This window comes from Nerophis ophidion, linkage group LG03, assembly GCF_033978795.1.
Source record: "Nerophis ophidion isolate RoL-2023_Sa linkage group LG03, RoL_Noph_v1.0, whole genome shotgun sequence".
Lineage (NCBI taxonomy): Eukaryota > Metazoa > Chordata > Actinopteri > Syngnathiformes > Syngnathidae > Nerophis > Nerophis ophidion.
In genome coordinates, this window is record NC_084613.1 from 62,236,283 (window position 1) to 62,258,591 (window position 22,309).

The 22,309-nt window shown below is 39.1% G+C and overlaps 1 protein-coding gene across 1 annotated transcript in view; it reads right to left on the reverse strand.

Moving 5' to 3' along the window:
• Positions 1–22,259, reverse strand: part of itpka (inositol-trisphosphate 3-kinase A) — a 32,127-nt gene extending 9,868 nt beyond the window's left edge. Inside the window, exons 1-4 of the mRNA XM_061895832.1 lie at positions 21,784–22,259; positions 8,200–8,296; positions 7,899–8,112; positions 2,715–2,919 (exon numbers count right to left, since the gene is read on the reverse strand). Coding sequence (XP_061751816.1) covers positions 2,715–2,919; positions 7,899–8,112; positions 8,200–8,296; positions 21,784–22,026 — 759 coding nt within the window. The 5' untranslated portion in view covers positions 22,027–22,259. The remainder of the gene's footprint in view (positions 1–2,714; positions 2,920–7,898; positions 8,113–8,199; positions 8,297–21,783) is intronic.
• Between the last annotated feature and the right edge of the window lie 50 nt (positions 22,260–22,309).

The window sequence follows — 22,309 nt, forward strand, 5'->3', positions numbered from 1 at the left end:
GTAGAGTGCATCCGGAGAGTTTTCTCAGCACTTTATTTTTTCCACATTTTATTATGTTACCGCTTTAAGGCAAAATGAAAGACATTTGTTTTGTCCTCAAAATTCTACACACAATACCCCAAAATTACATTGTGAAGTTTTATTTTTGCAAATTTATCACAAATAAACAATTAGGTATTTACATGTCCGTAAGTATTCATAGCCTTTGCCATAACGCTCAAAGGTTAGCTCAGGGACATCCTGTTTCAACTGACCATCCTTGAAATGTTCCTACAGCTTAATTAAAATCTACCTGTGGTAAATTCAGTTGATTGGATATGATCTGGAAAGGCACACACCTGTCTATATGTAAGATCCCACACTTGACAATGCATGGCAGAGGACAAAACCATTAATGAAGTCCAATTCATTTTCTGTAGACCTCAGAGACAGGATTGTCTCGAGGCACAAATCTGGGGAAGGGTACATAAAAAAATAGGCTGTCTTGAAGATCCCAATGAGCACAGTGCACTCCGTCATCTGTAAATGGAAGAAGTTTGGAGCCACCAGGACTCTTCCGAAAGCTGGCCAGCTGAATAAATTGAGCGATTAGGGGAGAAGGGCCATAGTCAGGGAGGTGATCAAGAACCCGCAGAGCTACATCATTCCTCTTCTTCCTAAAGGACAACCATCTCTGCAGCAATCCACCAACCAGTAAAAAGTAAGAGCATGAGTAAAACGATTGCCAAAATGCACCTGAAAGACTCTCAGACCATGAGAAACTACATTCTTTGGTCTAATGAGACAAAGATTGAACTCTTTGGCGTGAATGCCAGGCATCATGTCTGGAGGAAACCAGGCACCGCTCATCAACAGGTCAATATCACTCCTACAGTAAAGCATGGAAGTGGCATCATGCTGTAGGGATGTTTTTCAGCAGCAGGAACTGGGAGACTATTCAGGATAGAGGGAAAGATGAATGCAGGAATGTACAGAAACATCCTGGATGAAAACCTGCTCCAGAGTGCTCTTGACCTCAGACAGGGGCAATGGATCATCTAAGCACACAGCCAAGATATCAAAGGAATGGCTTTAGTACAACTCTGTAAAAGTCCTTGAGCAGCCTAGTCAGAGCTCAAACTTGAATCTGATCGGACATCTCTAGAGATTTGTGAAATTGGCTGCGCACAGACACTTCTCAGACGAGAGATGCTGCAAAGAGGACTGGGTGAAACGGCCCAAAGACAGGTGTGCCAAGCTTGTTGCATTGTATTTAAAGAGACTTGAGGCTGTAATTGCTGCCTACAAAGTATTGAGCAAAGGCTGTGAATTTCTTATTTTTAAAATTTTTTGAATACATTTCAAAAAGCTCGAAACATTTTCATTTTGTAAATTTTGGGATATTGTGTGTAGAATTTTGAGGACAAAAATAAATGTACTGTATTCCACTTTGGAAAATGTGGGAAAAGCGCTGTCAATAAGCTCGTCCATTGTATGTTAGCATTGGCCTAGCGTCATAAGAGCCAAGGTTTATCCTGTATAGCCAGAATCCACGCAACTTCTTAGCTTTTACCACTTTGCCATATCTACTGTACAAAGTTGTAAACAAACAGTCCCTTTACATGTGTATGAGCTACGGCAAACAGGTTGTAGCACAAGATCTCCGTGTTGCGTGAATGTACGAGAAACTTGTATTGCAAGTTCCTGCTCGGTGGCCTTGTGGTTAGAGTGTCCCCACTGAGTTCGGTAGGTTGTGAGTTCAAACCCCGGCCGAGTCATATCAAAGACTATAAAAATGGGACCCATTACCTCCCTGCTTGGCACTCAGCATCAAGGGTTGGAATTGTGGGTTAAATCACCAAAAGGATTCCCGAGTGCGGCCACCGCTGCTGCTCACTGCTCCTCTCACCTCCCAGGGGGTGGAACAAGGGGATGGGTCAAATGCAGAGGATAAGTTCACCACACCAAGTGTGTGTGTCTGACTATCAGTGGTACTTTAACTTTATTATCAGACTAACTACTGTTGTGACTAAATGACCCTTTAGAGCAGGGGTCCCCAAACTTTTTGACTTGGGGTTGGCATATATATATATACATATATACATATATATATACATATATACATATATATATATATATATATACATATATATATATATATATATATATATATATATGTATATATATATATATATATTTATTCCTCGTGCACTAATTGACTGAAAGAGTGCACACTTGTTGCGTGCTCGCCCGTCACTGCGGCGTGAGCGCAAGGATGTTACGTTATCGAAGAGAAAATGCATTTTTGGACAATATGATATGCCTGAGCAGCCAGGAGACACCGAGAGTAAAAAAGGTGGTGGTAAATTGATTAGAAAGGACAGATTTCAAAAATAATAATTAGAATTAGAAATTTTTGTTTTTTAACTTGGGATTTTGGACGCTGGCCGTAGTTTGGGGGACCCTTGCTTTAGAGCCACTATGGACTGGACTTTCACAATATTATGTCAGAGCCACTCGACGTCCATTGCACCGGTCTCCCTGGGGGTTACCCACATTTGCGGTCCTCTCCAAGGTTTCTCATAGTCATTCTCATCGACGTCCCACTGGGTTGTGAGTTTTTCCTTCGCCTTATGTGAGCGCTGATCTTCGGATGTCGTTATGGCTTGTGCAGCCCTTTGAGACACTTGTGATTTAGGGCTATATACATAAACATTGATTGATTGATTGATTACCTTGATGCCTTCTATCCTGAAGCCCATTGTGTTGCTGGAGCTCAGGCTCTCCCTCCACTGCATGTAGCGAGGTTTGGTGACACCGCGTTGGGAATGTTCCTGGGGAGTGGGTCCTTCGCCGTCCACCTGCACCATCTTGTTGTACAGGTCCTCCCTCGGTTTAGGCCGCTCCCGCGCTCGCACCAACTCGTCCTCCAAGTAGGTTCTAAAACCAGCAGCAGGAGAATGTTTACACGCCGACGGCCGTTTTGTTTAACTGGCTGTTGACTTTCAGGGTTTGTCTTGTTTTCACACCCTTTAAGTCTTTGTTTGTTTTAATTTTTTTTAAGCTGCACTTCCTCTGTTTTGTGTAAGGAAGCTGAGAGGAAACTCTGACGTGCTGCATTAAACAGTATGTGTTTGTGCAGGTTAGCGGTTTTGCAGCTACGTGGTTAACACACAAAGGGGGGAGTCTCCAGGGACACCCTGACTGTGTGTGAATGTGTAACCTCAGAAACGTGCAAACACGATTGTGCACGTGAGAACAGTGTTTTTTTGTTTGTTTATGCAGAGGTTTTTTGTATAAAAAGGAAATATAGGGGGCAAATGTATGTATGTGTGTGTGTGTACGTGTGTGTGCTTGTGTGTGCTGTTTGTGTTGTGTTCATGATGCTGTGACAGGAAGCCAAGCGTAAAGTGTCCGCTCATAACAGGTGGTTCCCTCGTAGAGCAACTCTAGTTTACATGTGCAAAAAATATTGCTTTCTTATGTCTTTTATTCATCTCACCTTTAAAGCAACATTATGTAAAACTAGAAAAATTAATTCTCACGTAAGTTTTGATGGGCCTGCTATCTCTGCAGTGACCTTCAGGCCCAGGGTTGATTGAAGCGACAAAAAAAAAGCAAGCACATGACAAGTGCCAAGCGATATATAACTCTGAGATGAGCTGCATATTTAGCTGAACAAGTTAGCATGCTAACAGTTAGCTTGTGTCAGGTGTCAAGTTAAATGACTTTAAGGGTGTACAGCACCAAAATTTGCTAAAGCAGTTAGCATGTTAATGTTAGCATGCACAAATCAGAATGTCTGTGTTCATAATGCCCTGACCCACTGTCAAACACTTTGGGAAGATCGAAGCAAAGCATTTGAAAGGAAGTCATGACCGTTCTAATTTCTAACCACAGGGGGGCGTTATTTGTGTCGACATTACCGTCTAGACATGATCGCACCTTCACCTTAAAGGCCTACTGAAACCCACTACTACCCACCACGCTGTCTGATAGTTTATATATCAATGATGAAATATTAACATTGCAACAAATGGCAATACAGCTTTTTTAGTTTACTAAATTACAATTTTAAATTTCCTGGGAGTTTCGTCTTGAAAACGTCGTGTAATGATGACGTGTACGCGGGACATCACCGGGTTTTAGGAAGTGTGAGCGCTACCCACACACACAGGTAAAAGTTGTCTGCTTTAACGGCATAATTACACAGAATTATGGACATCTGTGTTGCTGAATCTTTTGCAATTTGTTCAATTAATATTGGAGAAGTCACAGTAGAAAGATGGAGTTGGGAAGCTTTTGCCTTTAACCACACAAACACACGGTGATTACTTGTTTAAAATTCCTGGAGGTGAAAATTTACTATGGATCACAGCGCGGTCAAGCGAACATGAATTCAGACCACATGTCAACCAGCAGGTTTTGGTGAGAAAATTGTGGTTAAAAAGTCAGTTCTTACCGGATAAAAGCTGAGCTTTTTTTTTTTCTAGTCCGTCGCTATCAATATCCTCAAACACAAATCTTTCATCTTCGCTCAAATTAATGGGGAAATTGTCGTTTTCTCGGTCCGAAAAACTGTTTTTGTTGGAGACTCCCATTAAAATTATTGTGAATATATGAGGAGCCATCAACATGTGACGTCATCGTCTGCGACTTCTGGTAAAGGCGAGGCTTTTTCAGGAAGTACCAAACGTGGCGAACTTTATCGTCAATTTTCTCTACTAAATCCTTTCAGCAAAGATATGGCAATATCGCGAAATGATCAAGTATGACACATAGAATGGACCTACTATTCCCGTTTAAATAATAAAATCTCATTTCAGTAGGCCTTTAAAGCCTCATATCAGTTTGGAAGAAGATCCGATCATCTAAAGAGTAGTAAATAAAAAGTTTGATGGTTGAGGGCGAGGTGCAGCTTTGGCCGCCTGGCTCCGCCCACTACGAATGGATACGAATACGTACCGACCCATATGGCACTTTAGGTTGACATCATCATCATTTGTACCAATTGTGATCCAGATCTGCTTTTTTGGAGCCAAGTTATTAACGTTTCGTCTTTTCAGATCTAACTTTGGTATCATGCCACTCCCACAAGCTGTCATAAGCAAAGCAGACTTCTGTCTGTCTGTGATCCCCGAAAGTGCAGTAATGAGCGTTGATTGTTGATGCCCAGGGGCAGCTTTTTCCGCCAAGCTCCGCCCCCACAAGTATGTATGGCTCATCAGGCATTTCAGGGTCATCACCATTTCTACCAGTTAAGATCGCAATCAATTGAGAAATGTCCCACGAGAAACACGAACCGAATCAATTGGCCGATTTAGGGTCTGGTAACACAACATTTTCCAAAAACTAAATACCCCTGTAGCCACCATCGAGACCTTTCCAACAATATAAGATATGTTGGTGCTAGTTGACTGGTTCAACCCACATTTAAAGTGGCAGAATAAGAAAAAATATTAAAATGAAGTCCAAGCAGGCCCATAATAATCATTTTAAACGCACAGTGGCTTGTAAGGACCATTGTGTCTCTTTTTTTGCTACGGAAACTACATTGCACCTCCTTTAGCGATCTACAACGCTTGTGCACCAGCCCGGTCCGCTTATAATCCTCCATATGCCCGAATACAGCAGGGATAGGCTCCAGCCCCCCGTGACCCTGAGAGCGACAAGCGGTAGAAAATGGATGGATGTGTTTCATTCATCTTACCTTTCAAGCAACAATATGTAAAAGTAATCATTTTAAAGATGCAGTGGCTTTTAAGGACTATAATGTCTCTATTTGCTACGGCAACTACATTGCGCCTCCTTTAATGATCGACAATGCTAGCGGACCAGCCGGGTCCACTTTAAAGCTCTAAGTACAAGCCTCCAAATGCCCGAATGCAGCTGGGATAGGCTCCAGCCCCCTGTGGCCCTGAGAGGGACAAGCGGTAGAAATGGATGGATGTCTTTCATTCATCTTAGTTTTCAAGCAACACAATGTAATAGTAATCATTTTAAAAATGCAGTGGTGTGTAAGGACTATAATGTCTCTATTTGCTACGGCAACTACATTGCGCCTCCTTTAGTGATCTACAATGCTACGGACCAGCCAGGTCCACTTTAAAGCTTGAAGTATAAGCCTCCTTGTGCCCGAATGTAGCTGGGATAGGCTCCATCCCCATGTGGCCCTGAGAGGGACAAGCGGTAGAAAATGGATGGATGTGTTTCATTCATCTTACCTTTCAAGCAACCATATGTAAAAGTAATCATTTTAAAGATGCAGTGGTGTGAAAGGACTATAATGTCTCTATTTTTTACGGCAACTTCATTGCGCCTCCTTTAGTGATCTACAATGCTAGCGGACCAGCCAGGTCCACTTTAAAGCTCGAAGTATAAGCCTCCATGTGCCCGAATGTAGCTGGGATAGGCTCCAGCCCCCCGTGACCCTGAGAGGGACAAGCGGTAGGAAATGGATGGATGTGTTTCATTCATCTTACCTTTCAAGCAACAATAGTAAAAGTAATCATTTTAAAGATGCAGTGGTGTGTAAGGACTATAATGTCTCTATTTTCTACGGCAACTTCATTGCGCCCCCTTTAGTGATCTACAATGCTAGCGGACCAGCCAGGTCCACTTTAAAGCTCGAAGTATAAGCCTCCATGTGCCCGAATGTAGCTGGGATAGGCTCCAGCCCCCCGTGACCCTGAGAGGGACAAGCGGTAGGAAATGGATGGATGTGTTTCATTCATCTTACCTTTCAAGCAACAATAGTAAAAGTAATCATTTTAAAGATGCAGTGGTGTGTAAGGACTATAATGTCTCTATTTTCTACGGCAACTTCATTGCGCCCCCTTTAGTGATCTACAATGCTAGCGGACCAGCCAGGTCCACTTTAAAGCTCTAAGTATAAGCCTCCAAATGCCCGAATGCAGCTGGGATAGGCTCCAGCCCCGTGGCCCTGAGAGGGACAAGTGGTAGGAAATGGATGGATGTCTTTCATTCATCTTAGTTTTCAAGCAACAATAGTAAAAGTAATCATTTTAAAGATTCAGTGGTTTGTAAAGACTATAATGTCTCTATTTGCTACGGCAACTTCATTGCGCCTCCTTTAGTGATCTACAATGCTATGTACCAGCCAGGTCCGCTTTAAAGGTCAAAGTTTAAACCACCACATGTATTTTAATTATCTTACCTTTAAAGCAACAGTACGTAAAAAATAATAACCGTTTAATGGGTTAAGTTGCATGGTGTGTAGTCTCTTTATGGGGGTCCATCAATGGTGCTAAGTAGAAGCAAGTAACCGGTTATCAATAAAATGGCATTTACAATTGTGGCTGTAGGCAACCTTATTTTTTTCATGATTAAATCCACAATATGGCATTAATTGCCTTTGAAGCATCATGAATGCTCAGCAACCAGCACCTTTGCATGTGTTTAAGGTGATAACTACTGAGCTGTTGTTACACAAGTTTTCAATCACACAATCAGCCAGTATTGGTTCTGTATTGTGCAAATATACTGAAAAAGAGCTAAGTTTTCCTTCCACTTTTTCATGCACTCTAAATCATCCATTTCATCCATCCATTTTCTACCGCTTATTCCCTTTTGGGGTAACGGGGGGCGCTGGCGCCTATCTCAGCTACAATCGGGCGGAAGGCGGGGTACACCCTGGACAAGACGCCACCTCATCGCAGGGCCAACACAGATAGACAGACAACATTCACACTCACATTCACACACTAGGGCCAATTTAGTGTTGCCAATCAACCTATCCCCAGGTGCATGTCTTTCCCACCACTCCAAATCATAACTCAGGTCAAACAATTGCAAACTTTGCACATTTTTTGAAAAAAAAAAAATTCCAATTCTCCACTGCTTGCAGTTATTGTTGGCAATGAAAGTGTGAAATGTGACGCAAGTCAAACAAGCCCCACCTCACTCCCATCTTGCAGTCCATGACATTCGGGAGGTCGAAGGTCATCAGCAGGTCAGCCATGTGTAGAAAAGACTCCCCGTCTTTTTCCACGATGCCGTGGTAAACGGGCACGAAGGGGAGCAGAGCGTCGTTTCTCAGCCTCTCGAAACACAGCATCTCATTCTCGGAGTACTTCTTTAGAATGGTCCCCTCGTCCGCCGCTTTAAAGTTACCTGAGATAAGACGTCAACGCCTACGTTCAGACGTGTTTGTAAAGGTTTGGGAAGAAGACGACACTCACAGGTGTGGATGAGTGTTACCTTTATGACCAGCAAGCTGCACCCAGTTCACTTTTCTTCTCTGGGTGGCGCTAAAGGGCCATTGGACGATGGTCTTTAACTTCCACCAGGGCTTGTTCTGATGATACAAATGAAAAAAGGAAGTCAAAGAAATGTGAATGGTATTGTATATCTTTTTCTGGGTATCGGAATGTTGCTCTAAAGGTGTTTCAGAATGGTTTGGTGTAATAGGTCGGTCATTTATTATCAAGTAAAACTGTTAATTGTTTTTAAAAGTCAGAACCCACTATATTTGGGTGAGATTCAATCAAAAAGCGGCGCCGGTATTAATTTGAAAATATCTTTAAAAGGGATCTATGATGATTTGAATATAAATTTTTAAAACATGTACTTGTGGTATAGAGAATATTTACAGTTTTTGATATGCTTTGATGTACATTTTGTGTAAATAAATTCACATGTATAAACATTTTTTTGAGTCTGTCTGCAAGCAGTGTACATTTAATAAAAGTAGGTGACTGTATCATGTTTACAAATACAATATTTCTCTCTGAGCATGAGATGAATCTGCCGACAGCAACACATACAAGATAAATGTAAAAATAAGATAAATAAGGGGCAGCACGGTGGAAGAGGGGTTAGTGCTTCTGCCTGACAATACTAAGGTCCTGAGTAGTCCTGGGTTCAATCCTGGGCTCGGTATCTTTCTGTGTGGAGTTTGCATGTTCTCCCCGTGAATGCGTGGGTTCGCTCCGGGTACTCCGGCTTCCTTCCACCTCCAAAGACATGCACCTGGGGATAGGTTGATTGGCATCACTAAATTGGCCCTAGTGTGTGAATGTGAGTGTGAATGTTGTCTGTCTATCTGTGTTGGCCCTGCGATGAGGTGGAGACTTGTCCAGGGTGTACCAGCCTTCCACCCGATTGTAACTGAGATAGGCACCAGCGCCCCCCGTGCCCCCAAAGGGAATAAGCGGTAGAAAATGGATGGATAAAAAAGATAGATGTAAACTGTATAAATGATAAATGTAAAAAACTACTTTTGCTTAATAACTTCATATTTGCCCTGTGATGAGGTGGCAGGCTGTACCCCGCCTTCCGCCCAAATCCAGCTGAGATAGGCTCCAGCACCCCCCGCGACCCCAAAAGGGACAGGCGATAGAAAATGGATGGATGGAACTTCATATTTTGAAACTTTTTTAAACTTAATTTAGACGCTCTCAGTCCTCCTTACTTCTTATTCTACTGTGTTTTACTTGCATGCCCAGGTCCAGTAAAACTTATTCCGGGCAAACTTATTATAAGCCCCTCGTGCTAAAACACTGCCATTATTTTCATCCATCCATCCATTTCTAGTGCTTATTCCCTCCGTGCTGCCCCCATTATTTTCATACCGTAAAAAAAGAAGAACGAAACGAAATCGTACAAAAGAGAAGCAATCATATAAACCTTTGAAACACTGCCATTATTCTAGAGATAAAGAGGTTCCGCAGCCTCCGTAGCAGAACCTCCGAGTTCTGTAACAGCTTCTTTCCATAAGACTCTTGAACGCATCATAAAAATCTCCTCAATTCCCCCCAAAAGCGGATTAACTCGCTGGACTATAAAGACAATATAACATACATCCGTAAATGTGAATGCATATGCAAAAGTGCAATATATTTATCTGTACAGTAAATATATTTATATCTGCACCTTATTGCTCTTTTATCCTACACTACAACAAGTAATGCAACAAAATGTTATTCTCATCTGTACTATACAATTCAAATTTGAATGACAATAAAGGAAGTCTAAGTCTATTTTCATACCATAAAAAAAGAAGAAAAAAACTAAATTGTACAAAAGAGAAGCAATCATAAAAACCTTTGAAACACACAAACACAATCTAAGTGTACAAAAAATATCAATATTGGCTTTGAAAACATCCAGCAAAAATATTGTATTTTTTTAATGTTTTGTATTTATCTGTTGCCAAAACTTGCCAATATAACTTTTTCTACAAATATATATATATTTTTCTATATCAAATCTTACTGGCAGTGTTCTGGATCCATAGATTTTTCCCCATACAACTTGGAGTCCATTGGATTATCCATATGTACCTAATAAAGTGTGTTAAAATGGACAACTGACCTTTGCGAACACATGGCGAGCTTTTTTCCTCTGCAGGGCTGAGCCCAAAGGAACATGACCGAAAGGTAAATTACTGACGTTCCTGTCAGAATGTTTTATTTTACATGGCTGTATGTTTGTTTGAGAACTCTTTGTCACAGCATACAAATGTGCAAACACACGCACACACACTTGAGCACACACACTGGTATAAGAAAAACAAAGTGATGGCTTGCATCTTCCACAGACACACAGTAGTGGGGCCTCACACGTCACACGAGGAAATTCCTGTTTCGACTTCGCTTCCATAAAACAGCCTAAATGTTCTATATATGTATTCAGATGCAATTTACATGTTACATGCTGACAATTGTTAAAAAATAGACACTATTATGAATTTCTATATAGAATAGCTGAATTTCCCCCAGGGATCAATAAAGTACATACTATTCAATTCTCTATTCTATTAATGACACATTTAAGGATCATGTGGATTAAAGCTGCAACGATCAATCAATTAAATCAATTAAATTCATCAATCCATCCATTTTCTACAGCTTGTCCCTTTTGGGATCGCGGGGGGTGTTAGAGCCAATCTCAGCTGCATTCGGGCAGAAGGCGGTGTACACCCTGGAGTCAAGTCGCCACCTCATCACAGGGCCAACACAGATAGACGACAACATTCACACTCACATTCACACATTAGGGCCAATTTAGTGTTGCCAATCAAACTATCCCCAGGTGCATGTCTTTGGAGGTGGGAGGAAGCCGAAGTACCCGGAGGGAACCAACACAGTCAAGGGGAGAACATACAAACTCCACACAGAAAGATCCTGCGCCCAGGGTTGAAATCAGGACTACTCAGGACCTTCGTATTATGAATCAATTATTTTACCAAAAAGCTTGGATTTATATTCTGTAAGCTAACTAATACAAATTGAGAAAATCCGGACTGCCTAGAGTGCCTGTAACTTTAACTAGTAGTTTTCGCATGTCTGCTGCAAAGAGGTCAGAGGAGAGCTCTTATGTGTAGGCCATGTGAGCTATGTGGTGGCCAACAGCAAAGATTTTTATTTTCATGATTTTATTTAATGCACAGTTGTTAAAAGTGCAATGTCAATGTTGATTATCTGCATTCATTAGGATTAAGGCAAGAGGTAGAGAAATGTGTTTATTTCAACTAATTTCCCTAAGACATGCAACTGAGGATTTAAAGTATGTTTTATCGGAGTGATTTTTAAACTGTGGTACTAGTGGGCTCCATGTAGTGGTACGCCAAAGAATCACTTACTTAAATATTCAAACACAGTGTTACTGTTCAAACTGTGTGTAACGTTACATTGGCCAAAAATATTAAATATACTTGTTAACTAAAACCTCTGCCTTTTTTTTACTGAATATTTAGACCTACTACGCTACTGTATTTTAATGATAGTCATTATGGTGGTACTTGGAGAGCCACGTTTTTTCTGCGGTGGGACTTGGTGAAAAAAGTTTAAGTACAACTGTTGTAACTGTTTACTCAATCGAACAAACTAATCAATAGATTACTCGATTACTACACAATCGACAGCTGCAGCCCTTTGCATTTGTTAATTACTACAATATGTTGTTCCTATGTCTTACTAAACATTCATTTTGTATTGTGTATATCAAGTTCTTTACCTTTTTGAACTCGGAGCCCAACTTTTTCACTACATAGGCGCCTGTGACCCACTTAAATATTAACACTGAATTAGTAATTTTACTCTTGATTTTATTCGTATTCAATAATTACATCTTAGCTACTTACAGTTTACAACCTTGTCAAATGATTTCAAACCATCTGATAATCACAAACATTTTCATTTAAGACATAAACTTTATTCTTAGGTCAGGCTGATTAGAAAAAAAAAAATATTAACCAAATATGCTGCATAGGAAGAGACTCATAAATTACTGACGGAAAACAAATTTACATACAGTTGTAATTCAACACAACATACATGTTGTCTTGAATATCAGGGATCAATAAAGTACTTTCTATTCTATTCTAATAAAATAAATGAACTAAATAAATAATGTTATGTTTTAATTTATTTCAAACATGTAAACAGATTATATGATGTGAAACATCATATAATAATCAATTACATGTTAATTTCTTTGTACAACATGTTCGAAAAGGAGTAGGAAGAAGCAAATCTTATTTAATCCTAGCCCTTTTCCAAGTCATAGCAATTACTAACATATCTGTTCCCTTCCTGTTCTGATCTAGGAATTGTAACATCATTTACATCAATAATTACAACAGCTCTATTTTAAGCCAGTCATGATTCACATATGAGATGAATATCTCATTTACAACAAAGTTTAAGATGTTTATCAAGATTATTCTTCCTGGTACTTTGTAAACACTTGTAGTTTATACAACCTCTTAAACTGAATCATATCAATACATTGTATGACATCTTTGCATAAACTGTTTCATTATTTAATTCCACATACTGATATGATAAATATATTCAATGTTGTACGTGCATACCAATGTTTTAGATTACATTTTCCCCGAAGGTCATATTTTTCCTCTTTTGTGGAGAATAATTGCTGTACATTCGTGGGTAGCAGTTTTTAGTTTACTTTGTACTTAATTTTTGCAAATGCACCAAATCATTGAATTTCTATATTTTTGATTCAGTAAATAAAGTGTTTGTATGATCACTACATCTAACATTATGTATTATTCTAACTGACATTTTTGTGACACAATTAGTGAATTAAATGTATTTATGGAATTCTTTACCCATATTTCTGCACAATAACTCAGATTTTGTATCACTAGGGATCTGGACCGAATATGATTTTCGGTCCAGATCATATTTTGCTTTTTTCTTTATTGAATATTTCTTGCCACTGTGTGTTGTATATTTCTTATATGGACTTTCCATTTCGCTAACCTCAATGAACCCAAAAATATCTTAAAATAAGTACCGTACTTTTCGGACTATAAGTCGCAGTTTTTTCCAGTTTGGCCAGGGATGCGACTTATACTCAGGAGTGACTTATGTGTGAAATTATTAACACGTTACCGTAAAATCTCAAATGATATTATTTAGCTCATTCACGTAAGAGACTGGACGTATAAGATTTCATCGGATTTAGTGATTAGGAGTGACAGATTATTTGGTAAACGTATAGCATTATTTGAATGACTCTTACCATATGTTATGTTAACATACCAGGCACCTTCTCAGTTGGTTATTTATGCATCATATAACATGCACTTATTCAGCCTGTTTTTCACTATTCTTTATTTATTTTAAATTGCCTTTCAAATGTCTATTCTTGGTTTTGGGTTTTATCAAATAAATTTGCCCCAAAAAAGCGATTTATATTCCAGTGCGACTTATATATCTTTTTTCCCTTCTTTATCATGCATTTTTGGCAGGTGCGACTTACTCCGGAGCGACTTATACTCCGAAAAATACGGTAATATTACACCCAAAAATTTGATTTATTTCACACTTTCAATATCTACTCTAATTAGATTTGTGTTTGACTTTCTCTTTTACTGTTACCAAATGGCATTATATTTGTTTTAGTGAGATTTAAGGAGTATGTTTTTATCAAACCATCTTTGTAATTTGTTAATTTCCTCTGTTATTTGTATTAGCTTTTGTATATTTTCTCCTGAACAAAACACAGTTGTGTGGTGTGCAAATAATACTAACTTTAAGTCATTGGTAACATTGCAATGGTTGTTTATTTATAGATTAAATAATGTTGGACCCAGTATGGATCCCTGGGGTATGCCACAAGTGTTTAGTTCTCTTGACGTTTTTTCACTTAACTTCACAAATTGTTTCCTGTTGGTTAAGTAGCTTTTCACCCAGTTCAAGACCAACCCTCTGATGCCATATCGTTCAAATTTGTTGATTAAGATATTGTGATTAATTGTGGCAAATCCTTTAGACTATATTTGACTATATTTCTTTTTGTGTTGCAGAATTATTAGAAAAGGTAACTTAATTGAATGTAAAAAAATTTATGTTGGGCATATAAGCTTTTTTGCTTCTGCCTGTTTCAGTCATGTTATTCATTTCTGAATCGTGGTCTATGTTTGAATATGTTTTTGTTAGACTGAAAATAAACTGAAACTGAAACAAATCCTTTAGTTAGATCCCTAAATACTGCTGCTGTACACTGTTTACCATCAAAATAACCATTGGTTATTTTCTCTGTTATTTCCATTAATGCCATGGATGTTGAGATGTATGCTCTGTATCCCTATTGGTTATTCTTAAGTGTTCCATTTTTGTTTATGAATTGGTCTTATCTGTTATTAAACAGTTTTTCAATCATTTTAGAAAATTGTGGAAGTAAAGAAACAGGTCTGTAATTTGTAAATTGGTGTTTGTCTCCGGGCTTATGAATTGGTACAACTTTTGCTATTTTCATTTTGTTTGGGAATTGTCCTGTATGATGGATTACTGATGTATATTAGAGGTCCTGAAATTAAACTTTTTTTATCGTTTCCATATTTATTCCGTGACAGTCAGTTGAAGTCTTGGATTTGCATTGCTTTATAGTTTTGATTATTTCCTCTTTTGTCACATTGTTGAGGAAAATAGAGTGATCTATATGGTACCATTCAAGTCTACAACTGATCCATTATCTACATCTGGAATCCTTTGTTCCAGATTGATTCCAAAATTACCGTAACAAAGTAGTTATTTAAGCGTTCAACTACTTTGTCCATGTTGTACATTTGTATTTTTTTGTATAGAAAATATTGTGGGTACACTTTTGTTAGTACAATTCTAATAATACTATTTAATATGCCCCATGTTGCTCTCATGTTGTTTTTGTTCTTGTATAATAAATGACTGTACTCCACACGTGTTTTTTACATGTGCCGAGTATGCTAGTTAGCTTGTTATCATATTTTTTAAACTTTTTTTCTGCCTCTATAGATATTTGTGTTATGAATGTTCTGTATAATGTATTTTTTTACAAGCATTTTTCAAACCCTTTGTCATCCATCCCTTTGTCCACCACTTGTGACTCCAAAAACAAAAGCAAAGCAGCACATAAACACCAGACCTAGATGTCCTGTGGAATACATGGTGAGCTGGAGCCTAACCCAGTTTACACACTGGACCGATCAGCCGTCAATCACAGGGAGCAACCATCTGCACTAACATTTACACCTATTGACAATTAGTGGTTCTCAATGATATAATTAGAGAAGTCAGTTTTCAGCTTCAAATGGAAAAGTGCTGATATGTTTTGGGGATAAGTGAGGAAGCATGCAAACGTCACAAACAAAACTACGTGAACGTAAAGCAGACGCACGCTGAAATTCAATGACAAAATCCAAAAGTGCAGTGAGATACATTGTGCTTGTTCCCAAGCGATCTAGTGCCGTCTTTCTTCAGCTCTACGGCCCCTCTTTTTGACATTCCTTTTGTGTGTGGGACCCCAGGCCCGACAAACGGTTGCCAACGGCAACGCTGAAAGCACACAGGCTGCAAAATTGGCTTCCAAGGAGAAGCAGTGAAAAGACACCAGACGTTCTGTGACTAATACCTGCCACATCCAACTGCACTGACACCTTTTTAGACGCAGAGAGAACCCTGTTTAGCGATGAATTTTGAACGTTTTCACTTGCGAAATAGTGAAGACTCAATAGTGTTTTGGACTTCCTGTGGTGGCTCCTTGTTAAATGTCAAGCACTATCGCACAATGATATGCTGGGCAGTTTGTGTGGGCTGAAGTGTAGGTTGATGGAGGCGTAGATAGGTCTGAAGCAATGTTTCTTGACAAGCTTCGGGAATGGTGCAAACACGCTTAGACATGTGCACTCTTAACAAGTCGTTTGTGTTTGCTTTGTTTAAACCAAAATGACAAGTGCAGCCCGTTTATGGAGAAAGCAAGGGACGGTCTGGTGTGTGTGAACATAAACAAACAATGGCTACTGTTTAGCTTCAGGCGGCTCCCTCGACACCTGCAGCATGTGTGCTTAAGGAGGGGTGCTTAAAAGAGGCCATTTAAACATGAAAAAAATGTATTCTATCTAAAACATGGTTAGATGTACATACAGTATGTACATATGGACATACTGTACAAACATACTTTAGTGCCGTTGAATAATTACAGTTTTTAATCAGATTAAACACAAGGTTGCTGTGGCTTGATTTGAATTAAACACGATTAAATATTCATTTTTAATATACTGTATACTGATCATGTTTCATTTCGCATAAACAAAGAGACTCAAGAAAAACAGGAATATACAGGTGGAACTCCAAAAATTGTAATATCGTGCAAAGCTCTTTTTATTCCTGCAATTAGATTTACAAGGTGAAACTGATGTATGACATAGGATCATAACATGCAACTCAACATATTATAAGACATCTTTTGATTTAATTTTGATGATTAAACTTGAACTGAAAATCTCAGCAAAATTTGGGGTTTTCAAAAACAGTAAGCCATAATCAATAAAATAATAACAGATAAAGGCTTGACATATCTCAATGTACATATAATGAATTAATATTGATTGATTGATTGAAACTTTTATTAGTAGATTACACAGTTCAGTACATATTTCATACAATTGACCACTAAATGGTAAAACCCGAATAAGTTTTTCAACTTGTTTAAGTCGGGCTTCACGTTAATCAATTCATGGTACAAATATATACTATCAGCATAATGCAGTTATCACACAAGTTAATCATCAGAGTGTATACATTGAATTATTTACATTATTTACAATCCGAGGGGTTAGGTTTGGTTGAAATCAGTACTTCAGTCATCAACAATTGCATCGTCAGAGAAATGGACATTAAAACAGTGTAGGACTGACTTGGTAGGATATTTACAGCAGCAGCGAACATAGTGAGTTCAGAAAACATAAGAACAAGTAAATACATTTGATTATTTACAATCCGGGGAGGTGGGATGTGGAGGAGGGAGGGTGTTAGTTCAGGGTTGAAGTTGCCTGGAGGTGTTAATTTAGTGCGCTTTTGAAGGAGGATAGAGATGCACTTTCTTTTGCACCCGCTGGATATCACATATTAGTTTAACATTTGAAGTTGAATTGTTGACATAAATTAATTTTTGCATTATATTTTTTGAGTTTCAGATGTATAACCACTTGACGCGTTTAGTAAACACATTTAACATCATGTCCTGTTTTTCTAAACAATTGTGTCCACTATATTGTGGGACTGTTACTTATTTTGTGTAATTAATGTATAATTTTAAGCTTCAGTGAGGAAAAAAACAACTTCCCACAAAGTGTGAATAATACTTTATGTTAGTGAACTGTTTTGTCATATTTTTCTGAACTCATATTTGCTGTTTAGCATCGTTCATATTGACTTATTTGGTTCAACAATCCATCACTTCTGGATCAACTGCCATTCATGTGCGAATGCACATGCAACTGTACTTTTTATATTACTGGTAATAAAACGGTCCCTTTGCACATGTGTGACTGTAGCAATACTTGGTCAAACGCCGCAAAATGCGTTACAAGAAAGCGTTTTGGGAATTTTTTGTTATTCTGTGCTACATATGGATTAATTGCATAAACACTTTTATCAGAATAATACTGATGACAGATTAAATCCACATTGACATGTTAATGAAGCCCTGTTACCCTAATTTTGCTGAATTATTGTCTCTCGGGCGTTTTACCTTTATCGCTGTATGTAGAAATGGGGCCAGTGAAGTGGCAGCTGGTTGCATCAGGTCTGTGCTCTTTTTATGTCTTTTGTGTTTTTAATGTTCCCCTTTTGGTTTTATAACTTTAATTTTTGTGGCATTGTTTTACTCATCGTGGGATAAATAAAGTTTATCCTATCCTATCCTATCCTATCCAATGTTGTACTTAGTAGCCAGAACAAACATGTGCTGATGTTGTGGTAATTCTGGGGATACAACAATTATTCGAATAAATCAATTAATTTGATTGTAAAAAGAAGTTCATATTTATAGTCTACAATTTTTTTATCGTAATGCATGGGTGTCAAACTCTGGCCCACGGGCCAAATTTGGCCCACCGTACAATTTCATTTGGCCCTTGAGGCAATATCAAATTAACATTAGAGCTGGCCCGCCGGTACTATAAAGGCACTGCCTTTAGCGTTGTCATACAAACAGTGTGCCGGCCAAATCACATGATATATGCGACTTGTACACACACTTAAGTGAATGCCAAGCATACTTGCTCAACAGCCATACAGGTCAGACTGAGGGTGGCCGTATAAACAACTTTAACACTGTTACAAATATGCGCCACACTGTGAACCCACACCATAAAAGGGTGACTAACACATTTCGGGAGAACCTCTGCACCGTTACACAACATAAACACAACAGAACAAATATCCAGAACCCCTTGCAGCACTGACTACCACCAAAACCCGCCCCCCACCACCAACCACACCCATCTCATTATTATTTTATTTTAAGATTTATAAGCCTGTGGAAAAATGTAATGTTGATATTTACCTCAGAAGGCTGCAAATAAAAAAAGAGGCATTAAATGTTTTATTTAAATTGTATTTATTTAACCTTTTTTTTTTTGTTTGTTTTTTGAATGTTGATTTTGCACTATTAAGTTATATAATTATTGCTTGTTCCATATTCATTGTTCAAGCAAATCAGTGAAGCAAACTGAGCAATAATCAACAATTTATTCATGCACTTTCTCTTGTTACTTCAAGGCTTGAATGTTTGATTCATTCATTATTGTTATTTTATTTTCAAATGTATTATTAGCCTGTGGACAAAGTTTATTTTGATATTTACCTCAGAAGGCTGCAAATAGAAAAGAGGCACTCAATTTTTTTTTTAATTGTATTTGATATGCCATTGATATTTTTTAATTATTATTATTATTATTTGAAACTCGATTTTGCATGTCACTATAAAGTTATATAAGCCTTGCTTGTTCAATATTCAATGCAAAACTTGTTTGGGTCCCTATTAAAAGGTTCATTTGTTCAACCCTTGGCCCGCGGCTTTGTTCAGTTTAAAATTTTGGCCCACTCTGTATTTGACATTGACACCCCTGTCCTAATGTAAATAATGCAACTAAGTTGTTGCCCGTAGCTTTTTTACTTCAGAAGTCAGTAGTCGTTTGTTTAACGTCTGCAGTTATACTAGTGGAGTTCCTCAAGGTTCTAATTCATGTCCTCTTTTTATATCATTTGGGCTATTCAATTGGTGCACCACAAGTTCGGTTCAAATAAACTTGTGAGAGACTCACATTTTTGCAAAAGATTCATAAAAAAGACTGCAGTGCTGTCATAGAGTAGATCTTTGACTAGGATTTTTGCGGAAAGTCCTTAAAAACAGCATAGTGCTCCTGTAACTCTAACAAAATACATGGACCACAATCAAACTGCAGAGAATACTGGTTCTTTGGAATATACAAAAAAATTCAAAAAAATTGGATTTGACTAGCATTTTTGCAGAAAGTCCTTAAAAACAGCATAGTGCCCCTGTATCTCTATCAAAATATATGGACCACAATCAAACTGCAGAGGATGCTGGTTCTTCGGATTATACCAAAAAATACACAAAATTAAGGGAGAAGTCTACACTTCCCCCCTCCCCACTCAATAGGTTTCTGTAAATGTGGCCCCCAACATTTAGTTGAATATCCCTGCAATACATTTATTGATGTCAGCAGAGGATGATGGTTTGAGTCCATGCACACAGCCAGCAGGATCATTACGGTTATACAAGCCTTCAAATAAGCCATTAGACATAAGAAGAAATAACCTGATTTCAATGAGTGTAATGACTTTGCCACACAATTATCTTTTATAATTGGAAACATTATCTCTGCCTAAGTCAAATATGTCTTTATTACAGCCTCCAATGTCCTAATAAATGTAATTAAGCATGTAAGGCAAATGGTGTCTGAAAAGTGGAAGTGGCTTATTTCCCACGTGACATCACATTTTATAGCACTTGGAAAATCAAGTAGGCAAACACACTTTTATCACTGTGTAATTGCCCCTTGTTTAGAGTGAATGGGGGTCCTCTGGGAGGATGTCGTTTGCTTACCGCAGAGTGTGTGCGGCTTCACTTTATTCTGGCTTTAAAGCCTCTGAAGCAGCGTGAGTAATCTCGGCACTGATGCACAGCGGGTCAGGGATATTATTAAATGCATTTGCACTGTTGCTTGATGGGTGGAATTCAATGCGATGCATTACAAGTCAACAAAGAGTTGTAATTTCGACCCATATATAGTGCAGTGGGGGTCGGTCAATCAATCAATCATCCATCCATTTTCTACCGCTTGTCCCTTTTGGGATCGTGGGGGGTGCTGGAGCCTATCTCAGCTGCATTCGGGTGGAAGGCGGTGTACACTCTGGACAAGTCGTCACCTCATCACAGGGCCAACACAGATGGACAGACAACATTCACACACACATCTACACACTAGGAATTGATTGATTGATTGATTGAAACTTTTATTAGTAGATTGCACAGTTCAGTACATATTCCGTACAATTGACCACTAAATGTTAACACCCGAATAAGTTTTTCAACTTGTTTAAGTCGGTGTCCACGTTAATCAATTCATGGAATCAATCAATCAATCAATCAATCAAAGTTTATTCATATAGCCCTAAATCACAAGTGTCTCAATGGGCTGCACAAGCCACAACGACATCCCACATCAGGACAAGGAAAAACACAACCCAATGGGCTACAACAGGGGTCGGGAACCTTTTTGGCTGAGAGAGCCAAGAAAGCCAAATATTTTAAAATGTATTTCTGTAAGAGCCATATAATATATTTTTTTAACACTGAACACAACTAAACGCGTGCATTTTTAAGTAAGACCAACACTTCTAGAGTATAATAAGTCTCTTATTCTTTGGAATAACATTGTTATTCTGATGCTAACTGTGGAGGGGATGTGGCCTGCGAGCCTGCAGCAAAGCAGGGTGTGCCTGAACCGGCCTCGAAATCAGCGACAGGTGCGTAGATGGCCCATCTGGGCCTTGTTATCTAATCACCTGTCGCTCTGTTATAAGCAGCAGCCCGGAGGAGAGACGGGGTTGAAACTGGAGCCAGAGCGCGAGCGAGAACGAAAGAGAAAAGGACAATTGCTGGAAAGCAACTGACAGACTTATTGAAAAATAAAACAATATTGGAATCCTGAAACATGCACTCATGTCGGTGCTTGGTGGTCTGAAGAACCCCCAGGAGGGCAAGCCCCACACTAACCAATAATAAATAAATTACTTCTTACCATTGATGCAACTTCTTGAACATAAAAAAGCTTGAGAATGTTTTATATTTTGAACGTTATTTTTAACAAGTGGAATTATTCATTACTTGTCGTATCAGGCGATGTCAGCTCAGATTTACCCGAGAGCCAGATGCAGTAATCAAAAGAGCCACATCTGGCTCGCGAGCCATTGGTTCCCTACCCGTGGGCTATAATGAGAAACCTTGGTAAAGTGGACTCACCTCTCCAGTGTCCACTAAGTGTTCCAAAGTGATGATGCCTCGACTTTTGCTCTCGCTGTCGCTGAGCAGGTCATCTTCAGACTCCACCGCAGAAGAGCCGGTGGAGGACACAGAGGAGGTCGACAGCTTCCTCCGCAGGGCACCGTCCACGGGGTTCTCACCCCAGTCTTCCTGCTGCATCTCCCGCGAGGACCCGCCTCCATCCGGGGTGATTGTCACTTGCGGTACCCGGTGAGCGTCCATCACAGCATTGAACGCGCCTTCGACCCACCGGGAGAGTTCATCACAACTCCGGCATTGCCTGTCAAAAAAAAAAAAAAGTTGCCCGGAAGTTCTCTTTCCTACGTTCCTTCAGGGCATTGAACGCGTCGTGAGGAGCTTTTTTGAAGTATTCAAACGGTCCAAGCCAGACTTCCTCCTTGCGAGCGAGCTGTTCATTGCTGCCCCTGAGCGCTCGACTGGTGCACGACGCGCGTTCATGCTCCACGCATGCGCACTCATTCCAATACGCTTTTTTTTAATTGAA